Source organism: Dipodomys spectabilis, unplaced genomic scaffold (assembly GCF_019054845.1).
Source record: "Dipodomys spectabilis isolate Male_0828 unplaced genomic scaffold, ASM1905484v1 ptg000018l, whole genome shotgun sequence".
NCBI classification, from domain to species: Eukaryota; Metazoa; Chordata; class Mammalia; order Rodentia; family Heteromyidae; genus Dipodomys; species Dipodomys spectabilis.
Window position 1 is genome coordinate 13,391,465 of NW_024870695.1, and position 18,662 is coordinate 13,410,126.

The 18,662-nt window shown below is 40.8% G+C and overlaps 1 protein-coding gene across 2 annotated transcripts in view; it reads left to right on the plus strand.

Moving 5' to 3' along the window:
• Positions 1-18,662, plus strand: part of Fbxl20 (F-box and leucine rich repeat protein 20) — a 72,075-nt gene that overhangs the window by 48,265 nt on the left and 5,148 nt on the right. For both annotated transcript variants that reach the window (XM_042673900.1, XM_042673901.1), the window contains exons 7-13: positions 3,638-3,733; positions 7,230-7,356; positions 9,624-9,698; positions 10,883-11,013; positions 13,373-13,433; positions 14,739-14,783; positions 18,337-18,393. In XM_042673900.1, coding sequence (XP_042529834.1) covers positions 3,638-3,733; positions 7,230-7,356; positions 9,624-9,698; positions 10,883-11,013; positions 13,373-13,433; positions 14,739-14,783; positions 18,337-18,393 — 592 coding nt within the window. The remainder of the gene's footprint in view (positions 1-3,637; positions 3,734-7,229; positions 7,357-9,623; positions 9,699-10,882; positions 11,014-13,372; positions 13,434-14,738; positions 14,784-18,336; positions 18,394-18,662) is intronic.

Consider the following 18,662-nt stretch of genomic DNA (forward strand, 5'->3'; position numbering starts at 1 on the left):
ATTCAGGGGTTGGAAATACACAATTGAAGGATTCACTAGCAATCTCAGTAATGGATCAGAAAGCAAAACGATAACCAGTAAACTCAAAAATAGATTCATAGAAATTATCCATTCTGAGCTGGACTCTTCCAATGCCTCACATCTTTTTTTTTTTTTTTTTTTTGTCAATTGTAGGGCCTGAACTCTTGAGTCTGGGCACTGTCCCTCAGCTCTTCAGCTCTACCACTTGAGCCACAGCACCAAATGCCTCACATCTTTTTTTTTTTTTTTTTATTCCTGGTCTGGTCGTAGGGCCTGAACTCTGGGCCTGGGCACTGTCCCTCAGCTCTTCAGCTCAAGGCTAGCGCTCTACCACTTGAGTGACAATGCCACTTCTGGCTTTTTTCTTTTTGCTTATGTGGTGCTGAGGCATCGAACCCAGGGCCTCAGGCATGCAAGGCAAGCACTCTACCACTGAGCCACCTTCCCAGACCCATGCCTCACATCTTATAGTTTTTCAGGTAGCTGAGATGTAAGGATCATGATTTGAAGCCAACCTGCATAGAAAAGCCCATGACTTATCAGTTAACCAGCAAAAAGCCAAAAGTTGACGTGCGGCTTCAGTAGTACACCACCAGTATGAAGCAAAAAAGCTAAATGAGAGCTTGAGGCCCTTAATTCTGAGTTCAAATGCCAGGACTGGCACCAGAAAGAAACAAAAGAAGAAACCGTTCAATCTGAACAGTGATAAAAATGGAGAGAATCTCAAACTTAATGACATTATCTCAAGTGCCATTGTCCCTCTTTTGGAAATTTCAGAGAACAGCAAGGGAAAAAGCAGAATATAATGACTTAAAGACTCATCCAGCCAAGTGCTGTGGCTCATGCCTGTAATCCTAGCTATTCAGGAGGCTGAGATCTGAGGATTGCCGTTCAAAGCCAGACTGGGTGGGAAAGTCCATGAGACTTTTATCTCCAATTAATCACCAAAAAAACAGAAGTGGTGCTGTGCTCAAGTGGTAGAACATTAGCTTTGAGCTGAAGAGCTGAGGGACAGCGCCCAGGCCCAGAGTTCAGGCCCCAGGACTGGCCCCCCCCCCAAAAAAAAAAAAAAGTGAAAAATCTGAACTCTTTATCTAAAAGACAAGATTGTCATCATGTATTAAAAAGACCTACTAGGTGCTGATGGCTCATGCTAGCCTGAGCACAGAGAGGCTCAGGAACAGTGCCCAGGCCCTGAGTTCAAGCCCCAGGACTGGCAAAAAGACTCCATCTCAGAGTTGGAGGTATGGCACAATTGGTAGAGTACTACCCAATAAACAAAATTGTCAGGTACCAAGTTCAACTCCCTGGTCTCAGGCAAAAAGAAAGGACTCTATCTCAATGGAAAAAGCTTGGCAAATATCTCCAAATAATTGCCAAAACGCTGAAAGTGGAAATGTGACTCAAAGGGTACGGTACTAGCCTTGAGAGAAAAAGATGTAGAAATTCCCTCTGTCCTAACAGAACAATCTACCCAGTGATTGTAGAACAAGCAATTTTTTTCAAGCACATGTGGAACCTTTTTCAGAAGACACTAAACAAACCTTCATAAATTTAGAAATACTGAAATAGTTTTCTGACCATAACTAGAGAATTGATCCACAACCGAATCATTTCTGTGAAGATACCAGGTATTTGAAATTTAAAGCACAATAGTTTGACTAATTCATGGATTGTAAAATTTAAAAATATTCTGAGTGTAGTTAAAATGAAAAGCTATTAAAGTGTATGGGATGCAGCTAAAACTGTGGTATAGCTCTGAATGCCTATGTGGAAAAGTAAATCAAAGCTCCATGTCATGAGCTGTGGTTCATATCTAATCATGTCTCAGGAGGCAAGATCAAGGCCAGCCCAAACATAAACAGAAGACCTTATCTCAGTAGCTTGAAATTGCAGTAGCAGGAACCTGTCATCCTAGTTATGTGGGAAGCATAAAAAGGCAGATCACAGTACAGGCCTGCCAGGCATACATGTAAGCCCCTATTGTCTCACAAAGAAATAATAATCCCCCATGATGGTATACACCTTCTATCTTGTCACTGAGGATGCTGAGATCAGCCTGGGCTATATGGTGAAACTTTATCTGGGGATGGGGGGGAGGTTAGATGCTGTGACTCACATTTTTTTTATCCTAGCTACTTGGGAAGATGAAATCCAGAGGATTATGGTTTGAGGCAGATCTTCCAAAAAGTTAGACCCTATGTCAACACAGAAGTCAGGCTTGGGGTTGTATTCCTAGGAGGCTCTAGATGTAACTCAGGCAGAATTGAAAGACCTTAAATGAAAAATAACTAAAGCACATAAGGAATAAAAGTGTGGCTAAAGTGGTGGAGTACAAGGTCCTTAGTTCGAAACTCAGTACTACCCAATTTAAAAAGAAAAGGAAAGAGAGAGGGTAGGATTGGGGTTGGGTCAAATAGTAGAACACTTGCTCACGGCAAAACAAAAACAAAAAAACCTCTGGGACAATTACTCAGGCACTGAGATCAAGTCCTAGAACTGGCAATAAATAAATGAAGGGAGGGGTAGGGATGGTATAAAAATAATAGAGTATTAGTAAATGTTGAGATTTAATTATAATAGGACCTCTTTTCTCTGTAATATTCATTGTATACATTTGAAACTTTTTACAATAACTTTAAACAATTAAACTGAGAACTTGAATATTGTAGGAAAAGAGCCTTTAAGATTCATGGAATCTTTACTCATGTTTCCTGTGTGGGGAGCAGGGACTGTTACCCTTCTAATTCTCCCTGCACTTTCTCATGTTAAACTAGAATTCATAAAAAGGAGTTGAGGGTCTAGTCGGCTGGTAGAACACTTGCCTAGCATGAATGAAGCCCTTGTTTCTGTCCCCATTCTGGAAAAAAAAATGTAAAAAATAGTAGACAGCAGTATTACATAGCTTTATCCTTTGGATACCTTGTAAAAATCCAGTTCTTCTGTTATTTATTGCAAAGAGTTATCTTGAATCGAGATTAAAGTGAAAGGACAGAGGTAACTTTGGTCCTCATGTTTATCTACATGCTTGTGAGAACTGGTTGTAGCTTTTTGGTGTTTCTAGATTTTTTTTTTTTTTTGGTCTGTCAGTCATGGGGCTTGAACTCTGGGCCTAGGCACTATCCCTGAGCTATGCACCTCAAGGCTGGTGCTCTACACTTGAGCCACAGAGCCACTTATAGTTTTCTGGTAGTTTCTTGGAGATTAGAGTATTATGGAGTTTTCCTGCCCGGGCTGGCTTTGAATTTTTGAACCATAATCCTCAGATCTCAGCCTCCTGAGTAGCTGGGAATACAGGCATGAGCCACCAGCACCTGGCTTCTAGATTTTTTTTTAAATGCCTGTAGACCTTTTAGAGTTTATAGTGTGCTGTTAATAGCTATTAATAGTTCCTAATCAATCAAGCACCATCTTTCTTTGATGCAAATTTTAATAAGCAAACCTTTCATACATATTTGCTTCTTCCTCAGTGTGAAGGTCCCATGGTTATGACTTTGGGGAGAGTATGAAAATATTACAGTTCTGATCTGATCTACATATGAATGTTCACTCAGAAAAGTTTATAATAAAGATGTGGTTTTATTTATTCAGTATTTTTTCTTTTCTTCACTTCCAGTACATGTACTAGCCTTAGCAAGTTCTGTTCCAAACTCAAGCACCTTGATTTGGCTTCCTGTACATCAATAACCAACATGTCTCTCAAAGCTCTGAGGTAAATTTCTCATGATAAGCATGTTCATTATATGACTTTCAAAAATAACTAATATGCAGTTGGAATTAAAGCCAGCTATGTTGTAGTTTTATTGAATATGTGTTGTACTTCAGATTCAATATTTTGTCTTACTACTTGCTATTTTTACAGTTACAGGATATATTCTAGTGAAATGACCGGCGGTAACTAGGATTTCTGAACAAAGTAGTACAGTTGATGAGTGGATGATTAGATCTTTTTAAGGCTTATTAAAACAAAAAGAGAGAGAAAGAAACAGAAAAGAAAAGTGCACATGTCCTTATCTACCAGCTTCTGAAGAGGCTGAGATCTGAGCACTGAGATTCAAAGCCAACATAGAGGTCCAGGCGCTGGTGGCTCACGCCTGTAATCTTAGCTATTAAAGAGGCTGAGATCTGTGGCACTGTGGCTCAAGTGGTAGTCAACTAGTCTTGAGCTGAAGAGCTGAGGGGACAATGCCCAGACCCGGAGTTAAACCCCCACAACCGACCGAAAAAAAAAAAAAGCCAACCTGTGGGACTGGAAAGGTGGCTCAGTGGTAGAGCACTTGCCTTGCATGCATAAGGCCTGGGTTCGATTCCTCAGCACCACATAAGCAAAAAGAAAAAAGCCAGAAGTGGTGCTGTGGCTCAAGTGGTAGAGCACTAGCTTTGAGCTGAAGAGCTGAGGGACAGCGCCCAGGCCCAGAGTTTAGGCCCCACAACAGGACCCCCCAAAAAAAAAAAAGCCAACCTTGACAGGAAAGTTTGTGAAACACTTAACCTCTAATTAACCACCAAAAAAGCTGAGCATGGAGGTGTGGCTCAAGTGGTACAGCACTAACCTTGAGCAAAAACAAAAAAACTCAGGGACAGTGCCCAGGCTGTGACTTTGTGCCTTAGAACCCAACTAAATATGTAAATAAATAACTGGTTTGTATGTCTCAACCTAGTTTGTATAAAGTACTTAAAAATATGTACCTGTCATTCAATAGGCTATCAATAAATGTTCATTATTTTCATATTCATGTACTTTTTAAAGTACTTTACAGAAGATGGGTTTTAAAAGGAATTTTAAATGCCCATTCTTTTTGAACAGTTGCCATTTAGCTACCCTTTTATAGTCCCTTGAATTGGCTACACTTACACATATTAAAATTTAAGCTATAGAAATGTTGCTGTGGCTCAAATAAAGCACCAGCCTTGAGTGAGAAAGCTAAAAAACAATGCCTAGGCCCTGAGTTCAAGTTCTAGTACTAACACACAAATAGATAATTCAGTTTAAACTTAAAATTAAACTATTAGAGCCAAGTGCTAGAAGCTGATGCCTATAATCCTAGCTGTTAAGGAGGCTGAAATTAGAGGATCACAGTTCAAAGCCAGCCCGGGCAGGAAAGACTATGCGACTTTTATCTCCAGTTAACTAGCAAAAAGTTGGAAGTGAAACTGTGGCTCAATTGGTACAGCACTATCTAGTCTTGGGCACCAAAGTTGAAGGACAGTGCAGTGTCCTGGGCTCAAACCCCAGACCAGCAAGAAAAAAAAGAAAGTGGCTCCATTTGGACTTCTTTTAGGAATATTAAACGCATACATATTTAAGACTGTTCCCCATATATGAAATAATAAGCTGGGCCCCAGTGGCTCACTCCTGAAATCCTAACTGCTCAAGAGGCTGAAATCAGAAGATCACAGCAGTTCAAAGCCAGCCTGGGTTTATTTCCAGTTAATCACTAGAAAGCCAGAAGTGGCACTGTGGTTCAAAGTAGCACAGTGCTAGCCTTTAGCAAAAGGGCTCAAGGATAGCACCCAGGCCCTGAATTCAAGCAGCACAAGCAACAAAAATAAATATATAAATGAAACATTTATAGAACATTTTCACCATTGGTCTCATTTAGATGAAAAGCTTGAGTAGTAGATAAGTCAGATACACATTAAAACAACAACTAGCAGCTAGGAATGTGGCTTAATGGCAGAGTGCTTGTTTAGATTGCATGAAGCCCTGGGTTTGATTCCTTACTACCAAATAAAACAAAGTTTAGCCAGAAGTGGTAATGTAGCTCAAGTGGTAGAGTGCTCGTCTTGAGCACAAGGAGGTGCTCAAGCCCTAGGACTGGCAAAAAAATAAGAAATAAAAATAATTTTTAAATAATTGCAGGTTCTGTTGAGATAATTGAGTAAGATATTGTTGCTGCCCTATTACTGCATGACATATTGGTAGAACTCAGAAACTGTAATTGGAGAGAATCTAGAGAGACTATGTCTGTCTTAGATGCAAGGCTCAGATAAATTTCCTGTCAATCTTTTTTTTTTTTGGCCGGTTGTGGGGCTTGAACTCTGGGCTTGGGCGCTGTCCCTCAGCTCTTCAGCTCAAGGCGAGCACTCTACCACTTGAGCCACAGTGCCACTTCCAGATAAATTTCCTTAAAGTGATTTGCCTGACACTTTGAAGAATGAACTTGAATATAGATCTCATGTTTTTATTTTTATTTTTTTAATTTTTTGCCAGTCCTGGGGTTTGGGCACTGTCCCTCATCCTCTTTGTGCTCAAATCTAGCGCTCTCCCACTTGACAGTGCCACTTCCAGCTTTTTCTGAGTAGTTTATTGGAGTTAAAAGCCTCAAAGCTTAGCTGCTTGAGTAGCTAGGATTACAGACATGAGCCACCAGTGCTCTGTGATCTCCTATTTTTCATTTTCTGAATTATTTTTCTATAGATAAGAATACTTGGGGGCTGGGAAGGTGGCTTAGTGGTAGAGCGCTTGCCTTGCATGCTCGAGGCCCTGGGTTCAATTCCTCAGCACCACATAAGCAAAAAGAAAGAAGCCGCAAGTGGCACTGTGGCTCAAGTGGTAGAGCTCTAGCCTTGAGCTGAAGAGCTGAGGGACAGCGCCCAGGCTCAGAGTTCAGGCCCTACTACCGGACCCCCCCCCCCCAAAAAAAAAAAAAAAGAATACTTGGGGCTGGGAAGGTGGATCAGTGGTAGAGCGCTTGCCTTGCATGCATGAGGCCCTAGGTTCGATTCCTCAGCACCACATAAGCAAAAAGAAAAAAGCCGGAAGTGGCACTGTGGCTCAAGTGGTAGAGTGCTAGCCTTGAGCTGAAGAGCTGAGGGACAGCACCTAGGCCCAGAGTTCAGGCCCCATGACCGGACCCCAAAAAAAAAACATATTCTGGAAATGTTCCAGAAAAGGAAAATATACAGAGCTTTTGTACTTTTTAAATAAAAGCTTAAAAGTTCTTATTTTGTTGATATAAACAGAATTACTTGATAGATAATCCAGGTTTGAATCTGAACACTAAACTGTAAACTAGACAATTGTCACTTAATCTCCATTCCCATCTGTATTTGAAATGCAGTGTTATGTTGATTAAAATGGATTTGATATGGTCCTGTTAGTGATAGAATTTCACATAAACACCACAAAAATGAGACTTCAATACCTTTGAAATTAGATGTAGTGATATGCTTGTCTGTTGTTTTTTTTTTTTTTTAATCCTAAGTGAGGGATGTCCACTGTTGGAGCAGTTGAACATTTCCTGGTGTGACCAAGTAACCAAGGATGGCATTCAAGCACTAGTGAGAGGCTGTGGGGGTCTCAAGGCCTTATTCTTAAAAGGCTGCACACAGGTAATACTCTATATAGTGCTTATGAAAGTCAGAGGGAACATGATCCCTTTGTAGGCTCCATGTTTGTCTTGAAGGAAATGGGAATTCAAAGACACATGGTTACCAAGTGTTCCTTGGAAATAAAGAAGGAGAAGAAATTAATATCTGAACAAGATAAATTGGGAGGGAACAAGATAGAGAGATGTGCTTATACCAAGGATATGTCATGGGAAAGAAGGGTTTCATGTAGTTTAATCTGAACTGAAAAAGTTTGATTACTGCAGATACTTGGAACTGGTTAAGCAAGAAAGTCAGTCTTGTCAATTCCGTTTACCACCAGGAATTGTTCACAATTATGCCAAGCATACACAGCAACGTGAATTTTATAGTGTTTTGGTTTATTTTCTCCCTGTTGCATCACAGATCCAACACATTCTGTTATTAAAATTTTTAATTTTTTTCCTCTTCATTTTTGTTCTGGTACTAAGGCTTAAATTGAAGACCTGAGTGCTGTCCCTGAGCTTTATACAGTTCCACTATCATCTTTTTGGTGTGAAATTGGAGATAAGAATCTCACAGGTTTTTCTGCCCAGGCCAGCTTTGAACCATGACCCTCAGATCTCAGCCTCCTGAGTCACTACAGTCACAAGAGTGAACCAGCAGAACCTGGCTCTAAAATTTTTATGAACAGGAACTTAAGGGAACTTAACAAATGGAGTCTAAAAGAACTGATCAAATATGTATTTTCTGGGCTGAGAATTGAGTTCAGCTGGGGTATAAAGTGAAACTTTTCTCAATCAGTAGCTGTGTATGATGGCTCATGTATGTCATCTCAGCTATATGGAAGATTGAGTTTAAAAGGTTTGTGGGCTGGGCGCCGGTGGCTCACACCTATAATCCTAGCTACTCAGGAGGCTGAGATCTGAGGATCGTGGTTCAAAGCCAGCCTGGATAGGAAAGTCCAAAAGACTCTTATCTCCAATAAACCACAAGAAAACTGGAAGTGGCACTGTGGCTCAAGTGGTAGAGTGCTAGCCTTGAGCTGAAGAGCTGAGGGACAATGCCCAACAGAATACTTAAAATGTGCAGATCATAGTCCAGCCTTAAACCCAGGCAGAAGCCAGTGTAAAAAATAATGATTGCAGGACTGGGAAGGTGGCTCAGTGGTAGAATGCTTGCCTTGCTTGTATGAGGCCCTAGGTTCCTCAGCACTACATAAGCAGAAAAAGCCGGAAGTGGCACTGTGGCTCAAGTGGTAGAGCACTAGCCTTGAGCTAAAGAGCCCAGGGACAGCACCCAGGCCCAGAGTTCAAGCCCCATGACTGACAAAAAAAAAAAAAAGTGCACAAAAGGACTAAAAGTGTGGCTCAGCTATAGAGTGCCTGCTTAGCCCATGTGAGACCGAGTTCAAATCCCAGTGTTGAAAGAGAGGATTTAAATGTGCCTGACTAAGTAGGGTTAGTCTTTACCTTATTTTATCAATGGTTACTAAAGCTATACCCTGGAGCTCTTACTAAACTTACCCTCACGCTTTTACCACAGCGGGAGGAGTTTAAAGCAGAGCTCTAGATGTATGACTACCTTAAAACAACAGCTTGAGCTTCTGGTTGTTTATATAATCCTAAAATATTGATTAGAATGCATCATTATGATAAATGACTTGCCATCTGTCCTCATTACTATAAGCATACCAACAGCAGATAAACACTGAGGATTCTATCCTTTGTTGCTTCTCCTGAAAGTTGATCCAGAGGCTCATGCCTAGCTACTCAGAAGGCTAAGATCTGAGGATCATGGTTCAAAGCCATCCCAGATAAGAAAGTCTATAGAACTCTTCAATTAACCACAAAAAAAGTACAAAGTGGAGCTGTGGCGCAAATAGTAGAGCACTAGTCTTGACCAATAAACCTCAGGGACAATACCCAGACCCTGAGTTCAAGCCAGAGGACCATGGAAAAAAAACAAAAATACTAGGTGTTTTAAGGTGTAGAAATTATTTAACTTCATAATCCTGCTACAAAATGTTGTAAGGCATATATAATTTAACAGAAATATGTCTATGAACACTGGGCAATTTCTATTTTACTTAAATTAATGGTGATTGTGTGCATTTAATGTGATGGGAACAGTTTTAATTACATTCATATGATAATAATTTACTCTAGTTCATTGATCCTTTATAACTTGGTTGGCTATTTTGATGATGTATTAATGAATGTATATATTCTTAAATATTTTTCCCTTGACACACTATCAGTAATCACTTTCTTGTTTCTTTATCCTTGTAGCTAGAAGATGAAGCTCTTAAGTACATAGGTGCACACTGTCCTGAGCTGGTGACTTTGAATTTGCAGACTTGCTTAGTAAGCATCCCTTCCCTCAATGCTTTTGTAATTAATAATTCTTCTCATAATGTTATGAATTTCATCTTGACCTATGATTTTCCCACTATAACTTTAGGAATATAGGAGACACACTGATGACCCTTATCTACTTAAAAAAAAAACTGTAGGCTGGCAGTGTGGTTCAAGTCTGTAATTCAGCCTACTTGGGAGGCAGAAATAGGGGGAGGACCATCCAAGCATAAAAAAGATTCCATCTCAACCAGTGGCTGAGTAAGATGCCTGTAGCCTGATATCCCAGTGAAGCACAATGACTGGGTGCAGTGGTGCATGCCTGTCATCTCCAGTGAATCTGGGAAGCACAGGTAGGAAGATGGCAGCTCAGGCTGGCCTAGGCATGAAGCATGATACTATCGCAAAAAACCAGTGCAACGCTGACTCATGCCTGTAATCCTCGCCACTCAGAAGACTGAGATCTGAGGATCATGGTTCAAAGCCAGCCCAGGCAGGAAAGTCCATGAGACTGTTATTTCCAATTAACCAGAATTGGTGCTGTGGCTCAAGTGGTGGAGTCCTAACCTTGAGCTGAAGAGCTCAGGGACAGTGCCCAAGCCCCACTACTGACCTTAAAAAAAAAAAAAAAAGCAAAATGGAACTAAAGATATGACTAAAATGGCCCCGAATTTAATCTCTAATATCACCAAAAGGGGAGGGTTAGGTCATGGGGAAAAAGAGATTGTCCACTTACTAAAAGAAAACATCAGTATTTAAAATTAACATTATCAAGCCGGGTACAGGTGGCTCATGCCTGTAATTCTAGTTACTCTGGAGATCTGAGGATCTCGGTTTGAAGCCAGCCTATGCAGAAAAGTCCATGGAACTCTTATCTCCAATTAAACACAAAAAAATTGGAAGTGGAGCTGTGTCTTAAGTGTTATCATGCTAGCCTTGAGCACTAAAGCTCAGTTACAGTTCCCAGGCCCTGAGTTCAAGCCTCAGAACCAGCACCAAAAATAAAATAATATTACAATCATACTTTATAACCAGTTAAGATGTGTTAGTGTGACCTACTAAGGTCACCCTATGAAAAACTACTGACCGATAGATAAGCAGTAAATACCCTTTGAATTATTTTTTTCCCCTTTTTCTTCTGCTAAGTGACTAATATCTCTGGATTTCTCCCCTCCCCCCTTTCTCTCTTTTAGCAAATCACAGATGAAGGTCTTATTACTATCTGCAGAGGGTGCCATAAGTTGCAGTCCCTCTGTGCCTCTGGCTGCTCCAACATCACAGATGCCATCTTGAATGCTCTAGGTCAGAACTGCCCTCGGCTTAGGTAAACTTTTCTTATTTAGCTCAAAAAAAAAAAAAAAAAAAAATCAAGGAAGCTAGGTACTGGTGGCTGATGCCTATATTTCTAGCTATCCAGGAGGCTGAGATCAGAGAATCATGGTTCAGTGTCAGCCCAGGCAAGAAAGTCAGTGAGACTCTTTAACTATCAAAAAAGTCAGAATAGAGCTGTGTCTCAAGTAGTAGAGCACAAAACTTAGGGGCAGAGCCTGGGCCATAAGTTCAAACCCAGAACCAGCACCAAAAAAAAAAAAAAAAAAAAGGAAAAGGAAAACCTCCTTATCCATATTTATGCCTTGTAGCTTTGAAATTTTGACACTATAATACCACTGCCCTTCTAGATAGCTACCACATGATTTATATTTTGGTTTCTTCTTTGCCATGAGCCAAAAGACAACAATTTGATATTTGAACTAGAAAAGATTTTATGTTACTAAGAGTTCTGTGTTAATATACAGACCCACGGCCGGGCACCGGTGGCTCACACCTGTAATCCTAGGTTCTCAGGAGGCTGAGATCTGAGGATCATGGTTCAAAGCCAACCCGGCCAGGAAAGTCTGAGAGACTCTTATCTCCAGTAAACCACTAGAAAACTAGAAGTGGTGCTGTAGCTCAAGGGTAGAACGCTTGCCTTGAACTGAAGAGCTGAGGGATAGGGCCTAAGCCCAGAGTTCAAGCCCCACAACCAGCTGTATGTGTGTGTGTATATACATATATGCAGACCCAAAAAGGACACAACACATTATTCTGTGATGCATAGAAATGATCCCCACTTGCCTTTATTATTTTAGATTCCTTACAAATATTACCGCATTTAATTTCCATAACATCATATAAGCACCCTTATTGTCTCCATATTATAGATGAGAAAGCCAAAGTACAAGAGAGGTGAAGTAATCTGCTTAAATTTCACACCTGAAGGTGCAGAAGCAAGGATTCAAAGCCAGGCAGTCTTTCACCAGAGCCTGTGAAACTACTTCTTACCTTAGTAATTACCAAACCTTCTAAAAACATCTTTTTTTGCTAATTGGATAATAGACCTAACTATAATTGTTATTATAAGAGCATTAGCGTGAAGCTGCCTGCCAGTGATTCATGCCTGTAATCCTAGCTACTCAGGAGGCTGAAATCTGAGGAACATGGGTAGAAGCCAGCCTGGGCAGAAAAGTCAGTGAGACTTTTATCTCCAATAAACTACTCAAAAAGCCAGAAGTGGCCCTGTGGCTCAAGCGGTAGAGCCCTAGCCTTGAGAACAAAGTGGCTCAGGGACAAGGCTTAGGCCCAGATTTCACGCCCCAGGACCAGCAAACAAAGCAAACAAAAAAAAGAGCATTCACCAGCAGTCAGTTGGTCACAAGCAGCAGTATCAGATGCCTAGAGTAGAGTACTTCTCAGGAACTAATGAGGTAATTAGACCTCTTTCAAAAAATAATAATCATACTCTATTTTATATGGCTTTACCAACGTTCTGTTTGTATCATTATTCCTCTAGAATGGGAATACTCTCAAATGTGAATATCATAAGTTGTGTCTCAATTAGACTATGCTTTCCCATTGGTTATAGGATTCATCTCAAAATACTTTTTAGCTGATTATGATTTTTTTATACGTTAGCTTTAATCTTTAAAGTTTGGTCATAATTTGTAAGGAAGCAGGTAAATGTTCTTTGGTACCATTGTATAGTAAGTACAGAGGCCACTAGATTTTTTTCACAGCAAATAACTAATTGAGATTCCCCAGTGCTGTGGTTGGTATTTAGGTTGGTGTTCAGCAGTTACTAAATAGGAGAGTAGCTGCCAGGGAGCTGCCCTCTCCACTGGGCCTCCACAGGAGAAAGCAGAATGTGTTCATATATATGGAATTGCATATTTGGGGCAGACTTCCAATTAATCAGTCCCTCAGTTGCATTTTTAAAAAGCTGTTTAAATCTATGTGAACCTACATGTAAAACAGGAAAAGAAAATAATTTACTTCAACAACAAATTAACTGAAATAGAGTATTTATCTCCATTTCCTTTGTTTTCTAGGAGCAGGCTGCCCTCTGGGGGTAAGCAGTATGCCATCAAGAAGGTTTTAATGCATTTTGGCATTAACTACAGGCTTCAGTTATATTCTTCTGTGTTCTTTGATTATATCTCCCTGACAAGTGGTATTTATGGGACCACTTTATGATGACTTCATGAAAATAAATAGCAAGAACTATATACAGTCTTGCTTAGCTGTTGTTGTCATTCTATATTATGAAATCCTTAGAGAGTAGGATATTTGTTTTCTTCCATTCTTCCTGGTTTAATAGAATCATTTTCAGGAAACAAGAGCTTGATTTACACTTTTTTTTTTAACAGAATATTAGAAGTGGCACGATGTTCTCAATTAACAGATGTGGGTTTTACTACTCTAGCCAGGGTAAGCGTTTTCTCCAATTTCTATATATTTGTTTCCAAAGTTTGTTTGTTTTTCCGGGAGAGAGAGAGGGGGAGGCAGGTAGGTGGGCAGGAAGCATTAGTTCAGGAGGATATGCAGGAAGGGAAATGTAGCAGTACAGCACAATTAGGGGGCTCTCTATTGCTAGTTTTCTGAGCATTCTTATGTTACACCTACAGACCTGCTAATGCCACTAGAAATATAAACTGTTCTGGAAAGGTTAGGAAATATAATACTCTTTGGAGAGACTGGAGTTCTCCATAGTTTCTTTTTTCTTTGGTCTGTCATGGGCTTGAACTCTGGGTCTGGGCGCTATCCCTCAGCTTAAGGCTAGCACTCTACCACTTGAGCCACAGCGCCACTTCTGGCTTTTTTCTTTTTGCTTATGTGGTGCTGAGGAATCGAACCCAGAGCTTCAAGGCATGCAAAGCAAGCATTCTACCACTGAGCCCCTTCCCAGCCCCTCTATAGTTTCTTTAGATGGTAATTTAAAGTAAACAGGAACTGCTTTGTGCTTTATTAAAGAAACTTGTATTTAGTATGTGACTGATAGGTGAGAGTAATGTTGAAAGATATGTACCCAGCTTTATTGGTTTTTAAGAGATTTTTTGTGTTCTCTTAGGTTTTAGTAGTTTGAATAATGTATCATTATATAGTAATAATACTAAAAATTATACTGATTGACCAATGTTATAGAACAGAGAGAATGTCATTTACTTTCGGAGAGATGGATAGAGTAATGATTGGGTGAAGGTCAGCATACCCAACTAAAGGAGAGGAAGTGGCGCTGTGGCTCAAGTGGTAGAGCACTAACCTTGAGCTGAAGAGCTGAGGGACAGCACCCAGGCCCAGAGTTTAAAGCCCCATGACCAAAAAAAAAAAAAAAAGAGAATATAAATAAAGCTTGTCTTTTCTCTTCTAGAGATAAAATTTTCATTTAACTCTTTCTGATTTAAAAAAATTTCTATATTAGCCCTGTATTAATATTCAGCAAACTTACTCCCTTGTACTTACTTAAATATTTAGTGCTTAAATATTTAATTACTCTACAATATTGAAATGTGGAATAATTGAGAGTTTCACTATGATCAAAATTTCCCCATTCACACCCTCAAGCCTTTTCAATGTTTTACTAATAGAATAAGTAGAAGATGACACTGAATGACAATTCTGAAACATTTTAAGCTTTCATCAGTATGTTTAATACTACCTCTTAGATTTTTGGCCTTAAAAATTTTCAAATGTTTTAGAACTCTGAACTGTATTTTCTGGTTTTGTACTTTGTAGAATTGCCATGAGCTTGAAAAGATGGATCTGGAAGAATGTGTTCAGGTAATACTGTGGATTTTTGTTCACAATTATAGTGATAGAAACTCAGAACATGCACATCCCTCCTCTTATATAGGACTCTGAAGTGCCTGATAGCACTGCTAATTATTTACTTAGATGCCTTCCAGGTACAGGAGAACATATGTGAGGCCCTAGATTCAATCCCCAGTACCAAAAGGGTGGAGGAAACTTTCATATGGTGACTCAGGCCTATAATCTGAGCACTGGAGAAGTGGAAGCAAGAGGGTCTCAAGGCTCCAGGCCAGACTTGACCATATAGCAAGATCCAGACCAGTCGGACAGCTGTATTACAAGACTCTATCTCAAAAAAGCAAAAATGAAACTATATGCTACCAGTTATATTATCTTTAGAAAGAAAGGCTGGGAATGTGGCCTATTGTAGAGTGCTTGCCTAGCATGCATGAAACTGAAGAGAGCAGGGATAGCACCCAAGCCCAGAGTTCAAGCCCCATGACCAACACACAAAAATAATAATAATGAGTGCAGGCCTGGGAAGGTGGCTCAGTGGTACAGTGCTTGCCTTGCATGCATGAGGCCCTGGGTTCGATTCCTCAGCACCACATACACAGAAAAAGCTTGGCACCCAGCTGTAGCTCTTTATCAAGTACCTTTACAACCAGTAATTCCCTTCTCTATAATTGATTCTGTTCAGGTAGAGCTACTTTTGAAATTATTTTACTTAATTGTTATTATTATTTTTTTGGTTGGTCGTGGAGCTTGAACTGTGGGCCTAGGTACTGTCCCTCAGCTCTTCAGCTCAAGGCGAGTGCTCTACCGCTTGAGCTACTGCACCTCTTCCAGTTTTCTAGTGGTTTATTGGAGATTAGAGTCTTATGGGGCTGGGAAGATGGCTCAGTGGTAGAGCACTTGCCTTGCATGCCTGAGGCCCTGGGTTCGATTCCTCAGCACCACATAAGCAAAAAGAAAAAAGCCGGAGTGGCGCTGTGGCTCAAGTGGTAGAGCGCTAGCCTTGAGCTGAAGAGCTGAGGGACAGTGCCCAGGCCCAGAGTTCAGGCCCCACGACCGGACCCAAAAAACAAACAAACAAAAAGAGTCTTATGGACTTTCCTGCCCGGGCTGACTTTGAACTGTTTTCCTCAGATCTCAGCCTCCTGAGTAGTTAATGATTACAGAGGAGAGCCACCAGCGCCTGGCTATTTTTTCTTTTAACTCAGGGCTTGAGCACTGTCCCTGTGCTTTTTTTGCTGAAGGGACACTTGAACTACAGTGCCACTTCTGGCCTTTTTCTGTTTATGTGGTACTGAGGAATTGAACTCAGGGATTCATGTATGCTAAGCAGCACTCTACCACTACGCCACATTCCCACCCAGCCCTAAAATTTTTTTTTTTGACATAAATAACCGAGGTTAATCCATAGTTTGGGCTTTCAAACTCCAGTAAGTTTTAGCCACTGCTCCTTTGAGCTGAGCAGAGTCAAATATGAAGGGTGAAACCAGGTCTCTCCCTGAGAGAAGCTGTACCCACTCTTTTTTTTTTTTTTGGCCAGTACGGGGGCTTGAATTCAGGGCCTGGGAATGGCCCTGAGCTTTTACAATCTGCCACTTGAGCCACAGCGCCACTTCCGGCTTTTTCTGCTTATATGGTGCTGAGGAATGGAACCCAGGGCCTCATGCATGCAAGGCAAGCACTGTACCCCACTGAGCCATCTTCCCAGCACCTTCCAGCTTTTTCTGTTTATGAGGAATCAAACCCAGGGCTTCATGCATGCTAGGCAAGCACTCTCCCACTAAGCCACATTCCCAGCCCCCCCCCCCCCTTTTTTTTTTTAATGTGCCAGTCTTGGGGCTTGAACTCAGAGACTGGGCACTGTTCCTGAGCCTTTTTGCTCAAAGCTAGCACTCTACCACTTGAGTCATGGCTCTGCTTTCTGCTTTTTTGGTGGTTAGTTGAAGATAAAAGTGTAGTGGTTTTTCCTATCTTGGCTGGCTTTGAATCGTGATTCTCAGCTCTCAGCCTTCCGAGTAGCTAACTTTACAGATGTGATTCACCAGCATCTAGCTTAATCCCTCTCATTCTTATCTGCTTTTTTTGTTTGTTTTTAAAATAATCTATTGCTGTGTAGCCCAGGCTGGTTAAGATCTTCCTGACTCAGCCTCCCAAGTGCTAAGATTATAGGCATGTGCCACCATACCCAGCTTAATTCTTAAGTTAAAACTTTTTTTTTTTTTGGGTCCGGCAGTAGGGCCTGAACTCTAGGCCTGGGCACTGTCCCTCAGCTCTTCAGCTCAAGGCCAGCGCTCTACCAACTTGAGCCATAGCTCTACTTCCGGCTTTTTCTGCTTATGTGTTGCTGAGGAATGGAACCCAGGGCCTCATGCATGCAAGGCAAGCACTCTACCACTGAGCCACCTTCCCAGCCCTTAAGTTAAAACTTTTCATGTCTATATTTCTATATATGCATGAGTGTCCACTATGTCCTTTCCAATGTTAGTCCTTATGAATGGACATGTCTACCTATTCCACTTATCACTTCTTAGCCACTGTGAAGCTCTGTAATAGAAATAAAATTTGGAGAAGAGTTTGAAAAGAAGCACTGGTTTACTTTCAGTCCTAAGATAGCTACGAAAGACCGTCCTTGCTCACTGAATATTTATAACCTACCCCAGTTTTAGCAGTATTTGTCTGTCATCCTTGGAAATATAACTATATCCATGTTATGATTTATGATATGCTTTATTAAAAAATGGCTGGGTGGGGCTGGGAAGGTGGCTCAGTGGTAGAGTGTTTTCCTTGCATGCATGAGGCCCTGGGTTCGATTCCTGGGCACCACATAAGCAGAAAAAGCCAGAAGTAGAGCTATGGCTCAAGTGGTAGAGTGCTAGCCTTGAGCTAAAGAGCTGAGGGACAGCACCCAGGCCCAGAGTTCAGGCCCCATCACCAACAAAAAAAAAAAAAAGGCTAGGTGTGGGCCTCAAGTAGTAGAATGCTTGCCTAGCTAGTATAAGGCCCTGAGTTCAAACCCCAGTGCATGCATATATTTATTTATATACATATATATGTGTGCATATATGTATATACAGCAACTATCTATAAACTCCACAACATATCTATAAACCTGAGGATGCTCTGACATTAGTTTTTTCATGGAGCATGTTTTCTGATTATTTGTAGTACTAAGGAAGCAGGACATGGTCTAGTGGATGTTCTAAGGGGACAGATTTTGATTCATTTCAAGACAACAGAATTTTGAACAAAGATTTTCCAAAGATAAGACTAAAAAGGCCTGGGTGTGTTCCTACAGAAAAGGCATAGTAGGCCTGTGGGGCTTAAACCCTAAAATTATATATAATGACCCCCTAAAAAGGTTTTTAAGAGGTGGTTTGAAAGAGGGGCTATATTTGACAAAGTACATTATATGTATGATGAAAATGCCATGAACCCCATTGAACAAGTAATTTACACTATTAAGTTTGAACCCTGTCCTTTGATCATGTTTAGACAGAAATATAATCAGGAGTAAGATGCAACCCATGGTATCATTTTTACATAAAACAAACTTACATGTTTCTTTCAGATAACAGATAGCACATTAATCCAGCTTTCTATACACTGTCCTCGACTTCAAGTATTGGTAAGTTTGGCCTTCAAAAAGTTTATCGCATTTAATCAAAAAGTACTAAGCAACGCATGGGTGGTACATGCCTGTGAATTCAGTATTTATTCAAGAGGCTGATTCAGAAAGATTCAAGACAAGGGGCTGGGAAGGTGGCTCAGTGGTAGAGCGCTTGCCTTGCATGCCTGAGGCCCTGGGTTCGATTCCTCAGCACCACATAAGCAAAAAGAAAAAAGCCGGAAGTGGCGCTATGGCTCAAGTGGTAGAGCGCTAGCCTTGAACTGAAG